The 18914-nt window shown below is 38.8% G+C and overlaps 1 protein-coding gene across 1 annotated transcript in view; it reads left to right on the top strand.

The window, feature by feature from the left end:
- The first annotated feature begins 4134 nt into the window (after positions 1–4134).
- Positions 4135–18914, top strand: part of IFI16 (interferon, gamma-inducible protein 16) — a 41915-nt gene continuing 27135 nt past the window's right edge. Inside the window, exons 1-6 of the mRNA XM_011978622.1 lie at positions 4135–4395; positions 8899–9183; positions 10099–10214; positions 10765–10932; positions 12338–12760; positions 14435–14623. Coding sequence (XP_011834012.1) covers positions 8919–9183; positions 10099–10214; positions 10765–10932; positions 12338–12760; positions 14435–14623 — 1161 coding nt within the window. The 5' untranslated portion in view covers positions 4135–4395; positions 8899–8918. The remainder of the gene's footprint in view (positions 4396–8898; positions 9184–10098; positions 10215–10764; positions 10933–12337; positions 12761–14434; positions 14624–18914) is intronic.

The raw sequence follows: 18914 nt of genomic DNA on the forward strand, positions 1-18914 counted from the left end.
TACATTTCTGTTCTGTATAAATTACCCAGTCTATAGTATTCCATTACAGCAGCACTATACAGACTAAAACAGTGGGAAAGTATGCGTGTCCATTACAGGGAGGGTCAGAGAACAGTTTTCATGAGACAGAAACTTTTCATTCATATTTTCTCCATGTGACATGCAATAAACATGAGATGACTGATGCCGACTCTGGCTGTGTACAGTATATCATGACTGGTTCACATCACTCCCAAAGTTTCCATATGTGTTCACTCTCCTCTCCCACCTCAACACTGAGTCTCTTTTTTATTCCATTCCAAAGTAAAGAGGTCGACCCTAGAACTACAGAAGCCCTTTCAGCCAACAGAGTTGTCTGGAGTTTATGGCATTAGTTTTGGGCAACAGGAAAAGTAAAATACAAAACTGCAATACAGAAACTACAAAATTTCAAGTAAGGACTGGCTGAGAGAAGCATTCAGATTGGAGAGAAAGGAATGGCATTGTTGTGAAAATGTGTTCTGGGAACTGACCTCAAATTGAGTTATAGGAGGCTGCAGTCTCACTGGAAAATGCATACTGGCGCCAAGATGTAACTGCTGCTTCCAGGAACATCCTCCCCCTCCTTAGCAATGTGGAACAGATTGAAGAAAACTCAAACAATCCCTTTAAGCAGGAAGTAAATAGATTAAGAGAGCAACCAGATGGCTTAAGGCACTATCAGTATAGCTATCCCCACCCCTCAGCCCCCTACTGGCTTTTCCTTCCTCCTTTTTTCTCATTGTATGGAAGACTACTCATACGTGCATTGCGGAGGAGGAGATCTGCCTTCTCTTGCTCCCGCTTAAGACTGCCTCCTATGTAAGTTTCTCCTGACTAGCTCTTTGACTACCAACCAGCCTGGAGTGGTCTGCCTCTTCTTTGGTCTGAGCTTGCCTTGTGCTTATATAGGGTGGTTCTTAGTCCAGCAGGGCGTTTTCACAACAGCCACCTAACTATTTAACTACATTCACCCTTGGTGCAAGTGCCAAAAAAAAAAAAAGAAAAAGAAAAAAGGACCAAGGCGATAGGTATTTGCACCATAAACTTCTCCCATCTTGTATGTCCATAATTCTGTATTATTTTGCATTTCTAACACTTATCTCAGTTTGTCTATAGAATTGAATTGGCCTTTAGCCCTATTATATAATAATATACTTTAATTTTAATCACAAAATACGTATGTTAAGTAGAACACAATCTAGGACATACAAGATAATACAGAAAAAAAAAAATGGATGTAGTGGGGAAAAGGAAACAGCACAAAACCAAGTATGATGAAAGAGATAAACTTTGACTTCTAATTTCAACTGAGAATCAATGGACAAAACATCAAAGCCAATATCTGAAATTCATGGTTTCATTCATGTAAGAGTTAGAGAGACAAATGTTAGTATTCCAAAAAAAGAAAATAATTGAGTTTAGGCTTTGGGAAAATCAGATTCCTGTGTTTTAACAGCAAGTGTCCAGCCCCAGCAGGAAGCATGAGAACCCAAACAATGCCCTTGTGCTAATATTGTTAAGTGGAGACTCTGTAAAGAGATAATGAAGAAAATGACATTCACATAAGCTTAAATGGGATATGAATGTTTTGCTAAAGAATAAAATGTGTGTAAAAATTAGTAAATCAAGGAAGAAATTTTGCTTAGCGGTCAAGTGCATGGGCTTTGGAATAAGATGGATCTGGTTTGAATCTGGCTCCAACACTAGTAGCTTAGTTTTTGGAAAATAGCTTCAATTATTGCTACACACTGGATTATGTTATCCAAATTCATATGATGAAGCCATAACCTCCCAATGTGATGATATTTGAAAGCAAGGCCTTTGGGGGGTAGTTTATGAGGGTGGGGTCCTCATAATGTGATTAGTACCCTTATAAGAAGAGGCATCAGAGGGTGCTCTCTCTCTCACCACGAGGTGAGGACCCCACATAAATATGGCCATCTGCAAGCCAGGAATCGGGCTCATACTAGAAACCAAATTAGCCATCCTTGATTTTGGAGCCCTCAGCATCCAGAAGGCCCAAGTCAACTAAGATAGTAGTCTTCTCTAAAAAGGGGAAACTTTGCTGCATAGGGTTGATTTGAAAAACAAGTGAACAATGCATGTACCACAGTCTATTGCATCATGAAAAACCAATATGCAATAGGTCTTATTGTTCTTAGCAAGGTAAAGACATTTGCAATACTGACAGGAGAAATGTCACCTACAAATACTCCAAAGTGTGAAGTGACATAAATGTTTCTGCACAACTAAAACTTTGGTGTATGTGGAACAGTATGGAAAATGAGGCCAGAAAGGTAAAATAGTAAGCTGCTTTTTGTCATAAAGAGGGAAACTGAACCCTCAGTTGTTAAAAAATAGGTACACAATTGAGAGATTTTATCCAAAATAATGTCTGATTAATATAAATTTAGTCACTTTAATAATGTAGCTACATAATTTATACATATATATATTCACACATTTTTCACTTTATCAGAAATTTTTGTATATTTTTTGCTTTATCAGAAATGTTTGTATCTTTTACTAATGACTTTTCTGTATGATAGCACAAATTACCATTGTTGGCCACTGCCACAGAGTGGGGGAAAATGCACATTTTTAAGCATTTCTTTCTTCATCTATGAAAATTTCATCTTCGCCGTATGAACTATGGAGCATTGTCCTGAATTGCCCTTATTGGTGACAGCAATTTGTGTGTTGTATGCTGGAGTCCCAGTTGAGGACATTACTGCATATAAAATGATTGTAAGTAAAAGGCAGAAAATGTTTTGAATGGTCATAACTTCCAAGGGTCCTTACCCTTTGACCTCTGGATTGGGATTCCCAATGACCGCCCTAATATCCTTCTCTACCTACTGCCTTGAGGCCAACTCAATGTATCCACATAAAGAGCAACCTAAAGCCAGTAAAAGATCACCATGAACACCCAGAGGTGTTTATGGCTGTCATTCCAGATCCTCTTTGCTTTTTCTTGACTTATTCCTTCTTTGATAAAGTTATTCGTGTGGTTTGAAATCCAGAATTCAGCTATCCCCTTCATGGCCCTAGTTTGGATTAAAACAATCAGCTTTCTTTTGCTCTGTAGATGGCCTTGAATAGTACATATTAACTGTCAATGGGGCCCCTTTTCCAACTCATGACCACATCCTGCTTGCAGATCTGCTGCTGGGTTAGCACCACATCATCTGCTAGTTGACGCCATTTAGTTAACATCCTGGGGTTACAGCACTCTAAAGGGCATCCATTGTCCTTAACAGAGAAAAATGCACCTCTGAGCAAAGGATTAAACAGGCTCCTCATGCTGCCAGAAATTCAGTGCATTTTCCGGGATTTTCAAGGCTTCGATGCTGTCATATTGTGAGCCCACTATCCACTTGTATTTATCCATGAATAATGCAGAAAACATGAGCAATCATGAATCTAATCATTGAAGTAAAGTAACCTAGTTATAGTCAAGAGGACAGCTAGTGTTAAACTCCTTCATATAAATTTGAGGAAGGGTTTACATATTCATAATGACTTTCTGATCTGGAAGTCCCCCAGGTTTGTCAGTTATTAACAATTGGATGAATAATTCAGGTAGTATTTAAACAAACAGCGATTTCATAGCAGATGCTTCCCCATCCAGGAGATGCAGTAAAGTATTAGTAGCAATAGATGCTCCTACCAAGATCTCCTCCTGCCACTGCCACTCTGTGCACAGGAAAGGAGGGAGAAGAAGCCACCTTGCTTCTCTTATATTTGAGCATCATTTAAGACAATATAGGTCTCTAATGACCCACATGTAAGCCTGCTGGGTAAGAAAGTTCTAATATTGGAATTCCTTTCAGCTATTTAATTTTGTGGAAAAAAAAATAATTTATTTGTATTGATATACATTTATGAGGTACAAGTGTAATTTCGTTACATGGACATATGGCATATTGGGGAAGTCAGAGATTTTAGTGTACACATCACCCGAAAAATGTTCACTGGACCCATTAAAGTAATTTCTCATCCCCCACTTCCCCTCACCACACCCTCTAGCCCTTGCCAGCAGGAAACTGTTCATTTTCTCTGACTAGCAGAAACGAAAGCTAAAAACACTGGTGGGAGGAGTCTCCACATTGCTCCTACTCCATTCTCTCTGGGGCAATAACAGAATAGGAGCAAGCCAGGACTAGTCAGCTAACTGACTCAACCAAGGCCTTTTTTCCTTGTTATCTTTGCACATACTTCATTTTCTTGGCATTTCTGAAGATTACAACATCCTGCAGTTCCGTTTCTGGGAACTTTACTGATTTATCTCCCCCCTCACACAAAATAATCATTGTTTTCTGCATTGCTGAAGATCTCAACATCTGGACTAGTGTTGAAAAAATTTCCAGTGAGGTGAGTACTGTTGCTGATTTTGTAAATATGATCTTGTTCCTTCCTTGAAGTCCCCAAAATCTCAAGGGGACAATCAGTATTCGTTATTCAGGGTCATGGGGTGATGGGAGTAGGGCTGGGTATTCAGAAAAGTTGCCGAGTTGCTTGATATGAATCCTTCATTTACTTAGGAAGATAACAGGATTCTTTTATTCCACCACAACTGAGGACTGAACAAGAGAAAATGCATTTTGACCACTGCAGATTTTAAAACTAATTCTCTGAGTGTGTATTGGCATAAGTTGGTACTTAGAAGAGGGCTTTGGTTATTTTGGCTGGAAGAAGCATTGGAAACTCGGTAGCTGTGGTGGGTTCTCAAGATAGTGATGTGAAAAAAGTATCATGAAAGAATATTAAGTAAAAAACACATCTGAACATAGAAGTGTATTATATGACATCATGTCAATTTTACAAAACATGAGAACAAATGTACACATAGAGTAGAAAATTTTTTTAACTTTCACAAACACAGTTATTCATGGTACATGGTGTCTTAATATTTTCATAAATATGTTGATCTTTTACTTTAGCTCCATTCTACAGCGGCTGCTAGGGGCAGAATTTCAGTCATTTTGGAATTACTCTCTGCCCTCCTGAAAGTTAATGATTTTTTTTTCCTTGTGGCAGGGTATAGGGGAGTGGAAGGGAAGTCAATTAGGAAAAGGTTACTATTGCTTACTTTTCAAATTTTTAAAAGATGTTTTCTATAGCCTGGTACAATATTTCACGTGTGCTTAAATGGAATGTGAGATTTTTAAATGTTGATTTCAGAATTTTATTAGATAAATGTTAAGTTTATTAATTGCGTTGTTCAAATGTATTATATCATTACAGATTTTTTTACCTTGTTCGTTTAGTAATTGAAACATAAACTGAAATCTCCTATTATAAAGTTTGCTTTTTCGGCCGGGCACAGAGGTTCATGCCTGCAATCCCAGTACTTTGGGAGACCAAGGCGAGCTGATCACTTGAGGTGTCAGAGGTTCCAGACCAGCCTGGCCAGCCTGGCGAAACCCCATCTCTATTAAAAATACAAAAATAAGCTGGGTATGGTCGTGCGTGCCTGTAATCCCAGCTACTCAGGAGACTGAGGCAGTAGAATCGCTTGAACCGGGAGGCAGAGGTTACAGCGAGCCGAGATTGTGCCACTACACTCTAGCCTGGGCAAGTGAGCAAGAAAAAAAAAACTGTCTCAAAAAAAAAAACTGTTTTTTTTCCTTGTAGTGCTCTCACAATCACATATGTATGTGTACATATAATATACATTCACACACAAATATATGTATATGGAATCATGTAGACAAACAAGTACATACATATAAATATATGTGTGTGTAGTGATGTCTGTGCATGTGTGTATATGAAGAGAAATATATACTAATTATAGTACCACGAAGCACTATAAAATAATAAATAATATAATTAGATAAATTCATAACCAAAACTGTTATAATTTCCTAGGAATTGAACCTTTTATCATTGTGTGGTATCTGAAGTTACTTTGGGGCTTAAGGTATATTTAAAGTTACACAAACATAGATAAACTGGCTTTCTTTAGTTATTCTTTGCAAGACAATTTTTAACAATTTTTTTCACTTTTTGTTAAGAACATGTATGTAGATTTCTTAAATCAAATTTGATGAAAGTTGTCAATTAACAGGTCAGACCTTTTAGGTATATGCTGGTAATTAACAATCTGCAATCTTTTCTTCAATTTATGACAAATTTATATCATCTCACTATCTAAGACAATTGCTTTAGTGTATTGTCATGCTTCTTTTTCTTCCCTCCCTTTACCATGCTGTTATAATTTCTGTTTCTCTTCTCTTTGATCAGGGCTTTCTTTTTAAGGCATTAGGAGCACCTAAAAAAGTTTATTTTTCACTCTTCTTATCTTTTGGCTGGCAGCATTTTTAATTTTATTCATTGTTTTCTTATTAAATATTATTTTCAATAGATGTTTTCTTGTGGCATGAGTCTTTGTCTTGCAAAAAGACCGCGGCCCTGAGTATCACAAAATAATTTTTGAGACTCTTCTATTTAAATATCATTGTGCCTAAATTAAAACTCTAAATGTAAAATTATATTTTCCCTTAAGACAAGATGAAAGCACCTCTTCTGTGCAGTGGAGCTAGATAGATTTTGAAATTAAGAATCTGGAGGCTTCAGAAAGGCTATTTAGTGTATATATTCTAAATACTGTCTTACTGGAAACTCCACTGGGATATAAATAATTACTCCAAAATCAAACACTAATACTGCAAAACAAAACATGTGAACGTTCACATTTAAGTGAAATAAAGATTATACATAGCCTACTGTCATCCCAAATCTGGTTTTATTTTGCAAATAAATTGTGCTGTCACACTTGTTTAGAAACATGTGCTCGGTGCCACAAAGAAAAACCAGCACTTAAACAGGAAATTTCTCAGCAAAGCATATTTGCTTCTACAGAAGGGTGCTGCCTGCGTCAGTCACAACGCACAGTCTAAGCTGACCAGATTGGCTACTGCTTTAAATTGTACAGGGCTAATTAGGCAGGAAGGAAGAGACTGTGCCTTAACAATTAGGCGGGAAGGCATGTCTGGGGCGTGGCAAAGGAGGAAAGGGTTGTTTATAGAACAAGAAAGAACAGGAAAGTTTGAAGAGGAACTTACTGTTTCTAGCACACTCACAAAATAAGTCAAAACTTTCCACTGAAAATTTTTTTTTTTTGGTTTTGCAATTGATATGGAACTTTGGACCAGTATTATATAAAAACGATTCCATTGTCCTGCTTCGGACAGTTTTGATATAGCGATTCACTTTCAATTTGATTCTTGAATCTTTGTAGGTGATCTATACAGAGTAGTTTTGTTTATTATATTCTTCAGTTTCACTATAATGTGTTTTTGTATAGATTTTACCTTCATTCTCTGGACCTTTTCAATCCAAGGATCCTCCTGTTCTCATAAGAATGAAGCAATTTTTTTTTTGATGGAATCTCGCTCTGTCACCCAGGCTGGAGGGCAGTGGCACGATCTCCGCTCACTGCAACCTCCATCTCTTGGGTTCAGGCGATTCTCCTGCCTCAGCCTCCTGAGTAGCTGGGACTGCAGGCGTGTGCCACCACACCTGGCTAATTTTTTGTATTTTCAGTGGAAATGAGGTCTCACGATGTTAGCCAGGATGCTCTTGATCTCCGGACCTCCTGATCCGACTGCCTTGGCCTTCCAGCATGCTGGGATTACAGGTGTGAGCCACCACGCCTGGCCCAATTAATAGCCCCTGAAATTTAAATATCTTGGTTATACAAAAGATACACAAAGACATCATTCCCAAACTTAAAAAAATTCATTAATTAAAAATTTTTGGAATCCATATCTTGCACTGTCATCATGGAAATATACAGGTGTTAAGAGGTCAAGAGGAGTGACACTCTGTCCGTAAGGGGACTCTGAAAAATCTACCAGGAGACAAAGCCTCAGTTGAGTCTTAAGGTTGTATGGGAAGTAGTCAAAGAAAGAAATGTGGGAATGGCTTTCTAGGCAATAAGAAGGAACTAGAAAAGTCATGAGGCATGAAGACACAAGGTGTCTGGCATCTTTGTGAAGCATAGCTACAAGGAATACAAAAGTACTAGGAGCAAAAAAGATGCAGCTTCTTCAACATTTTCTGAGAGAGTATAGGAAGCAAGGAATTTTTGGAAAGAAAAAGGAGAAATATTGAAGGATTTCAGTGGAATATAAATGTGGCTTATCGAGAGAAAACTGGTTATGCAAAAAGAAATAATTAGACAAATCAAGTCTGAAATAAGAACAATACAACAACCAATAAAATAATTTCAGTGAATAAATACTGTGATGCTGCACTAGAAAGCATGCGGATTTTCAGCAAAGTGATGGTTTTATGGGTACAGAGAACAGAAGCCATGGTCTAGCACCAAAGAAGGGAGGATGCTAATGACAGCCAACTAGGGAAGAGTCAAGGAGAATAGTGTCGGTGCCCCAGCATGCAACTGTAGCGCTGTAGCAGAAGGTTATTCATATAAGGTGGGAAGCTGCAGCCCATTTACACCTAGGCCACTCCAGTCATACTGGGTGTGGGAAGATTTAAGAAACAACAGGCGGGATCTGGGGAATAGGCTCCAGCCCTAGTAAAGGATAAGAAGAGGAACCAAGGGCTTTGACACTGCAGAGCTCACACACTAAACACTGAGACAATTGCTTGTTCTCAGACCTCCCTCTAACAACTGGACCCAACTCAACTATTCTCATTCAAAGGGAAGAATTGAATTTCTTAGACATTCCTAACGCAGCAGTTCTTCACTCAATTTCTACAGTAACACATTTGGTCATTAAGTCCCTCTTTATCACACATATTCATGAACAACTCTTTCATATGGGCCACTGACTCACATAGTCATACGTCATCTTTTAAATTGTCTTATACACGTGTAACACTGTATACCATTTTCTCTTGTAGGCTCACTTATATCTGTAAAGATGGAAAAAAAATACAAGAACATTGTTCTACTGAAAGGATTAGAGGTCATCAATGATTATCATTTTAGAATGGTTAAGTCTTTACTGAGCAAGGATTTAAAACTTAATGTAAAAATGAGAGAAGAGTATGACAAAATTCAGATTGCCGACTTGATGGAAGAAAAGTTCCGAGGTGATGCTGGTTTGGGCAAACTAATACAAATTTTCAAAGATATACCAACACTTGAAGACCTGGCCGAAACTCTTAAAAAAGAAAAGTTAAAAGGTAATTGGGAAGAGGGAACACCCACTCCCTGCAACCATCCCCAAACCCTCCCCAACCTTGATTAGACCCCCACCTCAGCCATACTTGAGATGTGTTTTCCCCAATTTGTGACTCAACTGCTGAGACAATGTGGGTACTTCAGAGGCCAACCAGTTGACAACTTAGGGCATTCCATTACTGTTGTGGATTGATGGATTTCAGAGCGTCTATTTGGGATCAGTGAAAGAACAAAAGTGAGAGGGAGTTGAAGGGGGACTGAGACTTCCAGTACATTAGAAAGCTCATATAATAATAAAATCATAAAAATTGTTGTTTAAATTCAAAATATGTACATTTAGTCAATTAATGTATCTGTTCTATTGAGACTATTTAACCCTTTATAATTTAAAAAAATGCAGCACTTAAATGTGAGCCTGCCTTTCAGAAGTCTGATCTCCCCTCTTGTTATATCAAGTTAAAAAAAAAGGATTTAAAAAAGTGTAAGTTCAAAATCAGTATATCCTACCTCATGGAAACCTTTGGCTGGTTTCTATAATTTAAATAGCTTACCTGGGGAATGTGATCAGTCTGTGTCATGAAAACATTTGTTTTTAAAAGGAAATAATAGGAGAACCACACTGTGAAAGGGTTGACTGAAGCACATGGAGTTCAGAGAACAGGAAGCATGTGCTCAGTGCACAGCGGGGGAGTGAGGAAAGTGCTGAGGAACATGAGTCAGTGCCTGTGCCTGTCTTGTGACTGCTGGCCTCCTTGAGGCCAGGCTGGGCTAATGCAGTAGAGGTAGACTGAAGCACAGCTGAACCCTCAAGCAGGAACGGAGAACAAATTGTATTGAAACTGCTTCAGCTGTCGGAGATCGTTTATATGTCTTCTTTTTGTCTGCATTGGTTGTGAATAAAATTGAATCTATTCCAGCAAAACAACTAGCCCCATCAAGAAAGAGGAAGAAGGAAGTCGATCCTGCTTCACCTGCACCCTCCACAAGCGGCACTGTCAACACTGAAGGAGCAGAGGCAACTCCTGGAGCTCAGGTAAGCTTCAGGAAGAGGAGCAGGCTTCAAGTCCCACAGAGGAAGCTCTGCTACGGCTCTTCCACTCAACTTCTCCAGCAGGCAGTTATTTCTTCATGCTTCCCATCAAGTTTCAGATTTACCGTATTGTATGATAACTTAACATCTTTTTGATGATCAAAGCAACGAGCCAAACACATGAGTAAACATAATGTAAATATATATAACATAAATGTAGTACCTTCATTCTAGTAGAGTGGAGTGTCAACATGACAGTCAGGTAAGTAAATACTTCGTCCATGTGTATAAAAACCTAGTTTTTCTAATCCCAAGTCAGCACATCCCATAACAGAAATAATTAGAGAAATAATGTGTATAACATTCTCCGCTTTCTTCGTTTAATGAAACCATCTATGCCCACCTCTTACAACTGACCAGAGATGGGCAGCAAGCTCTCAAGTTTCTAAGAAACATCTTCTTAGGAATAATAAAACGACTATCCAATAACGAAAATGTGCTCTACTTCAATTGGCACTGAAAACGAATAACAGAAAAATCAAACCACTTGCAGAAAAGAAAAAAACCAACCAAAGAGAAGGCTGGAACGAAAGGGAGTAAGATGTCCGAGGAGCAGACTCAGCCTCCCTGTCCTGCAGGAGCCGGTTTGTCCGCAGCCGTTGGCCTTTCCCCACCTCCCAAGACCTCATCATCAGCTCCACCCAACACTTCCTCAGCTGAGGTACACTCTCCCTGGTCCCGTCTCGCTTTGTTTTTTTCAACCCAAAGTAAAGGACTGATTTCATCTGTTACTGAAAAATTGCATTGATAATTTGCTAGTTAATCAAATGTACGTATTGAGAAAACACTACATTTTGATCTTTTGCTTCCACAGGTATACTTGATGAACTTGACATTATCTCTGACTGCAGGAAGTTTTCTGTTCTGTGTTGTTTGGGGAAGGGAGAGAGAGCTGTGGAGTACAGAACTGTCAGCTGTGGGCTCGTTGTCTACTGTATTCCATGTCAGACCTCTCCAGCACCTGTTAGTTTGTGAATGAGGTTATCCATACCTTCAGCACTTTTTCTTATAAACAAGCCCCCTGCATTAAAAGTGTTCTATTGCAATTCAAGGAGACTGAGATGTTAAAGAGAAAATACGTTAAAGAAAACCCACTCTGAGCCCCAGGTTTCTGTTAGCATGCTACCTGCTAGAGCCCTGACACTGAGAAAGGCGATGGTAGTGGGAATGACACTCCGCAGAGCGTCTCCAGTCTGAGCCTACAGAGATGATGGCATTCTGAGGGGTTGATCGCACATGTGTTCTCACCCGCTGTAAGCTAACTGAATCTTGGGTAGAAACACTACGAGATGTGCTCTTAAAATTGCCCTGTCTACACTGGTGATAACTGAACACTCTTCATGTCTGTAGTTTGTGGTGGGCACCATTTTTCATTTTAAGTGTCATTTAACTTTGTCTATTTTTAGGCTCTGGCACTTTAAGCTGGTAAGAGAAATAGTATAAGAAATTATTTCATTCTAAAATGTATTATTTATCTATTTACTGTTGTTGTTGAGACAGAGTCTCGCTCTGTCACCCAGGCTGAAGTGCTGTGGCACGATCTCGGCTCCCTGCAGCCTCTACCTCCCGGGTTGCTGGGATTACAAGCGCCTGCCGCCACACCTGGCTAATTTTTGTACTTTTAGTAGAGCCACGGTTTCACCATTTTGGCCAGGCTGGTCTCGAACTCCTGAACTCAGGTGATCCACCCGCCTCGGCCTTCCAAAGTGCTGGGATTATAGGTATGAGCCACCGCGCCTGGCCCTAAAATTTATTTTAAGTTACTTCATGACACTGGCTTTCAGTATCCACTGGTCTTATGTTGCTCTTATGCTTTATTTCTTAAGGATGATTCTGTTTAGAGAAAGGTCATCTTTTCACTATATGGTCTCCTCTATTACTTCCTCTTGCTATTATACCAGTTTAAGGTATCTTCTGCCCTGGCTAGCAATCCCTGTCTATCCTGACTCCAGCTCTAAACATCCGTGCAAGTTTTGGGGCCCTATGTTATACTGAGGTCACTGAATAGCAGTTCTGTATTTCTCAATCAGACATTTTTCTTTGTTCTCCTGTGCTATCATACGCAGAACCCGAAAACAGTGGCCAAATGTCCGGTAACTCCCAGAAAAAATATTCTCCAAAAGGGCCCAGTGATAGTGAAGGTACTGAGTACAACGAAGCCATTTGAATACGAGACCCCAGAAATGGAGAAAAAAACAATGTTTCATGCTACAGTGGCTACACAGACACAGTTCTTCCATGTGAAGGTTTTAAACACCAACTTGAAGGAGAAATTCAATGGAAAGAAAATCATCGTCATATCAGATTATTTGGAATATGATAGTCTCCTAGAGGTCAACGAAGAATCTTCTGTATCTGAAGCTGGTCCTAACCAAATGTTTGAGGTTCCAAATAAAATCATCAACAGAGCAAAGGAAACTCTGAAGACTGATATTCTTCACAAACAAGCTTCAGGAAATATTGTATATGGGATATTTATGCTACATAAGGTAAGTCCTCAAAATTTTTTTGTTTCATTTTTCCACCAACACCTAAAATTAAAAGCCTTGATGTGTGAGATGAAGCTTTGCCTATAAACTGGATATTGGAATCCAGGACTCTGAAGACTAATGGTAGGTGGATAAAAACTTCTCTGAAGATAAGACTGGGATTAGGGGACCTGTTAATGTTTCTTTCCCATGTTCTCCATCCCAGAACATTAAACTTAGGTCTTTACGGTAATGTTCACTGAGAAACCTTAAGACTTTATCAGTTGTTATTATCTATGCTAAGTGATCAAGGACAGTGTGAGGTCTACATCCATACACATGTAACACTAAGTTTATCCCTTTGGTTGTTATTTCTACTGTTGTAAAAATCACATTGTTTTTATTTTGAATGAAGTATTGTCCTCTGAGGCTTGAGTTCTGGTTGTGACAGTCAGAATAAGAAATAAATTGACTACTCATGGCTGGAAAACAAATGCAGAAAGTAGGTAGGACAATGTTCTGACCAAATGAAATGGAACAATTGGGAAATATGAATTTGGATGATACTTGGAAAATCAGGTAATCTAAATTTGTCATTTATATATAAGTAACCAAAAAAATAGAGCACAGAGTGCTTTTCCTGATATGTTCCAGTCCAAATTCATGAAACTAGTTAGCATGAGACATTCAACCCCCCAAAAAAAGCATCTATCCTCTGCTATTGATTCAAGCAATTTCTTATCTGATCAATATTCACTATCCATTATATTTGTTTCCTAGAACAAGCCATTTAACCTGCATTACTTTCTGTACATACTCTTTTTGTTCATTTTTTGAGACGGAGTCTCGCTCTGTCGCCCAGGTTGTAGTGCAGTGGCGCGATCTCGGCTCACTGCAACCTTCGCCTCCTGGATTCAAGCTATTCTCCTGCTTCAGCCTCCTGAGTAGCTGGGACTATAGGTGTGTGCCACTACGCCTGGCTACTTTTTTGTATTTTTAGTAGAGACGAGGTTTCACCATGTTAGCCAGGATGGTCTCGGTCTCCTGACCCTGTGATCTGCCTGCCTTGGCCTCCCAAAGTGCTAGGATTACAGGCATGAGCCACTGCGCCCGGCCTATGTACACACTCTTAAAAAGATGATTCTTATAAACCCAATTCTAGAATGATGAGTAATAGCGAAAAGCTGGAATGTTTGAGCTCAAGGACTTGGTTTCAGGAGGGGGTACAAATATTGAAAGAGACTCAGTAAATGCAGAAGGTAGAAAAAGTAATTAGAGAGTTACTAAAAGCTTGCTTTTTCTTACAGATTCCTCGTCATTCACTGAATAAATAGTTGTAGCAGATATCCATTCTTTTTGCATAGGGCCAGGGACCTAAAAAGGCTATCAGAGATTTCAGCTTCCTCGGTATCAAGGTGCTATGGGAAGCATAGCTGCCCTGGAGGTGAAAGCAGTAGAAATTTGGAAGAAAACTCATTGTTCTAGAACTCTCATAGAAATACCTCAGATAGGAAAGACTTAAACAAAAAGGATATTGAGGGAGGGCTCTCTGCAAAGATCTGGCCTAAGATATATGCGTATCTGTACTAGGAGTTGCTGTCCTGCATCTTGTTTAACTCTCTTACAAGGGACTTTAGCCCATATGTGGTTGTTATTAATTACATTCTCAGGAACAGAATATTAATTTTGTTACAGAAAACAGTAAATCAGAAGACCACAATCTATGAAATTCAGGATGACAGAGGAAAAATGGATGTAGTGGGGACAGGACAATGTCACAATATCCCCTGTGAAGAAGGAGATAAGCTCCAACTTTACTGCTTTCGACTTAGAAAAAAGAACCAGATGTCAAAACTGATTTCAGAAATGCATAGTTTTATCCAGGTAAGAATTAAATAGGCAAATATTAGTTTTCCAAAGTGGAAATGATTTGCTTTAAGTTTTGGTAATAACAAATTTGTAGGTTTTTTTACAGAGTTCAGCAGGAGGCATGAGAAAACAGATGTTCTCCTTGTACTCACATTTACTTTTTTAAATTATTTTTTTTCTGGATGGAATGATATGATAGGAAGGATACATTTTTAAAAAGAAAGAAAAGCTGAACTTTATTGAAGAAATTAAACTCTGAATTTTATATAAACTTTTAAGTGATTGTAGGGTTGGGATTTAAAATTACATGTTCTCCATTTGTGAATTCGAAAACGTCGTGTGTGTGTATGTGTGTGTGTGTGTGTGATACTTTCTAGTTTGTAACATTAAAATACACATATGTGTGTATTTAGTGATCCATAAAAATACCTAGTCTGAAAATTAAAATTATTTGCAGTGATCAAAATTATGTCCCACTGACAAAGTTGTATACAAAGGAGGCTCTCTAATTTGTTAATTTGAATTCAAATATTAACCTGTTAAGTTTCCTTACAGTACATGATTTTACACTGTTGCCATTTTGAATGTTTTTAATTATTTATTTCAGTCGGTTTTTGAGAAACAGGTGGTGCTTCGTTATAGGAATAAGTTCTTTAGTGGTGATTTGTGACATTTTGATACACCCATCGTCCAGGCAGTGTACACTGTACCCAGTGTGTAGTGTTTTATCCCTCACCCCCCTCCCACTCTTTCCCTTGATTCCCCAAAATCCACTGTATCATTCTTATGTCTTTGTGTTCTCATAGCTTACCTCCCACTTACGAGTGAGAACATACAATGTGTGGTTTTCCATTCCTGACTTACTTCACTTAGAATAATGGTCTCCAATTCCATCCAGGTTGCTGTGAATGCCATTAGTTTGTTCCTTTTTGTGGATGAGTAATAGTATTCCACGGTGTATACATACCCCATTTCTTTATCCATTTGTTTTGATGGGCATTTGGACTGGTTCCATATTTTTGCAATTGTGAATTGTGCTGCTGTAAACATGCATATGCAATGATCTTTTTTTGTATAATGACTTCTTTTCCTCTGAGTAGATACCCAGTAGTGGGATTGCTGGATCAAATGGTAGATCTGCTTTTCAGTTTTTTTGTTGTTGTTGTTGTTGTTGTTTTTGGGTTTTTTTTTGTTTGTTTTTGAGATGGAGTCTCGCTCTGTCGCCCAGGCTGGAGTGCAGTGGCGCGATCTTGGCTCACTGCAAGCTCCGCCTCCCGGGTTTACGCCATTCTCCTGCCTCAGCCTCCGGAGTAACTGGGACTACTACAGGCGCCCGCCACCCCGCCCGGCTAGTTTTTTGTATTTTTTAGTAGAGACGGGGAGTTTCACCGTGTTAGCCAGGATGGTCCCGATCTCCTGACCTCGTGATCCGCCCGTCTCGGCCTCCCAAAGTGCTGGGATTACAGGCTTGAGCCACCGCGCCCGGCCAGCTTTTCAGTTCTTTAAGGAATCTGTACACTGTTTACTACAGTGGTTCTACTAGTTTACATTCCCACCAGCAGTGTAGAAGTGTTCCCTTTTCACCACATCCATGCCAGCGTCTATTTTAACAATTTTTTTGATTATGGTCATTCTTGCAGGAGTAATGTGGCATCATTTTGTGGTTTTGATTTGCATTTCCCTGATCATTAGTGATATTGAGCGTTTTTCTTTACCTTGTTGGCTATTTACATATATTCTTTTGAGAATTGAATATTCACGTCCTTAGTCCACTTTTTGATGGGATTGTTTGTATTTGAAATGCTTGTTCCCCGGTGCCGTAAGGAAATAGTATTTGAATATAAATTTAATTTTTTCAACAAGGCCATTTTTATAGTTTTTGTAGAAAGGGTACACTAGCCAGCAGTTTTGCCACAAGAGTATACCAAACAAAGGAGACAAGGTCATTTATAACCTGAGGCATCCACCCTACTGCAGCGTTCCGTTTCCATTGGCTGGAACGGGACCTCACATTCTGTATTTGTCCCAGCTGGCTAGCAACTTAGAACTTTTTAAAAGAGGCAAAGGCAGAGGAGAACAAAGGAAGGTGGAAGTAACTTGTGGAATGTTGAGAAAGGTAAAAGCGCCTTTAAATAAGGAAGAGGAACAGGCTATGACCTAATGCTTGTTTGGATCAGTGTAAGCATGTTAGGTCAAATATTTAGGCTAAATTGTGGGAGCTAAGAACATCAAGTACATTGATTTTTTTATTACAGCTAGTAGATATTTAAGAATGTTAGCACAGGTCTTTGAATACATTTTGCCTTTAAGAGAAGTTACTATTTATTTCTAATTAGATGAGGAGGAAAGTTTTTGAGGAGGAACCTCTACTTTTTTATAATTTCCCCTCTTTTTATTTCATAATTCTTCTTTAAACTTGTTTAATATGTTTTGACTTAATTGTTTTGTTTGTCCTTTTAAGAGAAGTCATTTTTCAGAATAGGGTAGAGGAGAGTTAGGAGCTGCCTCTGTAAGAGCAGCAGAGATAAGTTTTTGTGTAAAGTTTCGAAGGCAGTGAATAATGTAACACCCTACAAGAATAAGTACACCAATAACAAGAGCGAACAAGGTGAGAATTGAAGTTAAAAAATTTTTTATCCACTGAACCAATGTTTTATTATTTTAGAAAAAGGGTTATTTATTTTAGAATTGTTGGCAAGTTTATTGGATAGGGCTGTTAATCCTTGTAACACTTTTGTTATAGTTTTATCGGGGCAGTATTTTTAGGAACAAAGGTATAACATTGAGTTTTAATTATGACCCAAATATCTTCTTATTTTGCTAATATTATATTTAAAGCTATTTTATTTTTCTAGGCCATCTGGCTGATAGGTCCTAATTGCTTAGCTTTCTCTTTGATGGCGTCCTCAGTGTAATTTATGAATCGTTGCTGATCGTCATAGATACAGTTTATTTAGTCTACTTTTTAAAAAAATTTATAGTTACTTACCAGAACAACGTGGATTTAAATTCTGCAGCTATTTGATTTTGTGCTTTACACTTATTTGGCACTTCTCATAGGACCTTAATAGCATTATGTAAACCTAAGGATTAAAGGACTCATGAGGAGTTTCCTTTGGCCTGCCGTGTCTTGTTTTTACTTTTTTTATTTTAGACTGGTGAAATACCAGGGTGAAGGGGATAGCCAATTGATTAGAGCATAAGTACTGCTCCAATTATTTGGCAGAGTGTCTAGAGAAAGGTCCTCTATAATACCACCATACATTTGCTTGGGGATGGCTAAGTGTGGACTGATGGACAAGCTCTTGGAAAGGCTTGTGCTCCTTGCATCCTTTTATGCTTCTAAGGAACACCAGATTTTCTTCTTGCCATGAGAGGCAACTAATAAACCTGGCATTCAGAGGTGGAAGCCAGACTGCCCTCGGGGACGGACCCCCAGGGTGTTGAATTTCAGGAAATAGCAGATAGAGAGCTCGGCATGATGGATTAGCCTAAGCCATGGGATTTTGCAAGACAGCCACCATACAGTCCATTTCTGATCGAAGAGGAGACGATCCGAGTAGAAAGGGGGTAATCTGAACCTCTGGCCTTCCATGCATACAGGCGTAATAATCATTTTTGTTTAAAGTGCAAACAGAATATTTAATTCATTCCAGCCAGGCATTTGCATCTTGATATATTGTCTTGATGACTAAAGTCTGTCTTAGATCTCTTATTTTTACAACAGATACCCTAGTTTTATTATTAGATATAGGAGCAACCGTTGTGGGATCTAGAACAGAGCCTACTGAAGAAGGGGAAGATGGGGGAATCATGCTTATTTAAAAAATACCTAGGGGGTCTTTTTCATTTATGTTAATCCCCGTACCATAGAAGCGACTAACGGCAGGTCTAGAGTTAGTTAAGGTGGAGGTGGTGATAAAGAGAAGGACAGGGTTACATTGATAAGGCTGCCAGTTAGAAGGGGTAGCCCTTTTAGTGAAGTAGATGAAGGGTTTTAGATCTGCACAAAGCTTTTTTGTGGAAGTATAACTTTGCTCTTGAGTAGTTTAAAGGATGTAGTCCCATTTATTACAAGGTTGCCAGGCTGTAGGAGCAGAAAATCGGTGTCTTGGCTGCAGGTGATCACAACGTTGAGTGCTATGGGTAACTGTCAATTAGAGGACCGGGACATAAATATTTGTGTGAAAAGGCTAGCTGGAAATCTTTTTTATTTCCACAAAGTATGACAAAACAAGCATTAAAGGCAATGGTCTAAGGTGAGTTAGACTTAGTTACATTTATAACAAAGGAGCTAACAACAAAA

This window comes from Mandrillus leucophaeus, unplaced genomic scaffold (assembly GCF_000951045.1).
Source record: "Mandrillus leucophaeus isolate KB7577 unplaced genomic scaffold, Mleu.le_1.0 Scaffold1034, whole genome shotgun sequence".
NCBI classification, from domain to species: Eukaryota; Metazoa; Chordata; class Mammalia; order Primates; family Cercopithecidae; genus Mandrillus; species Mandrillus leucophaeus.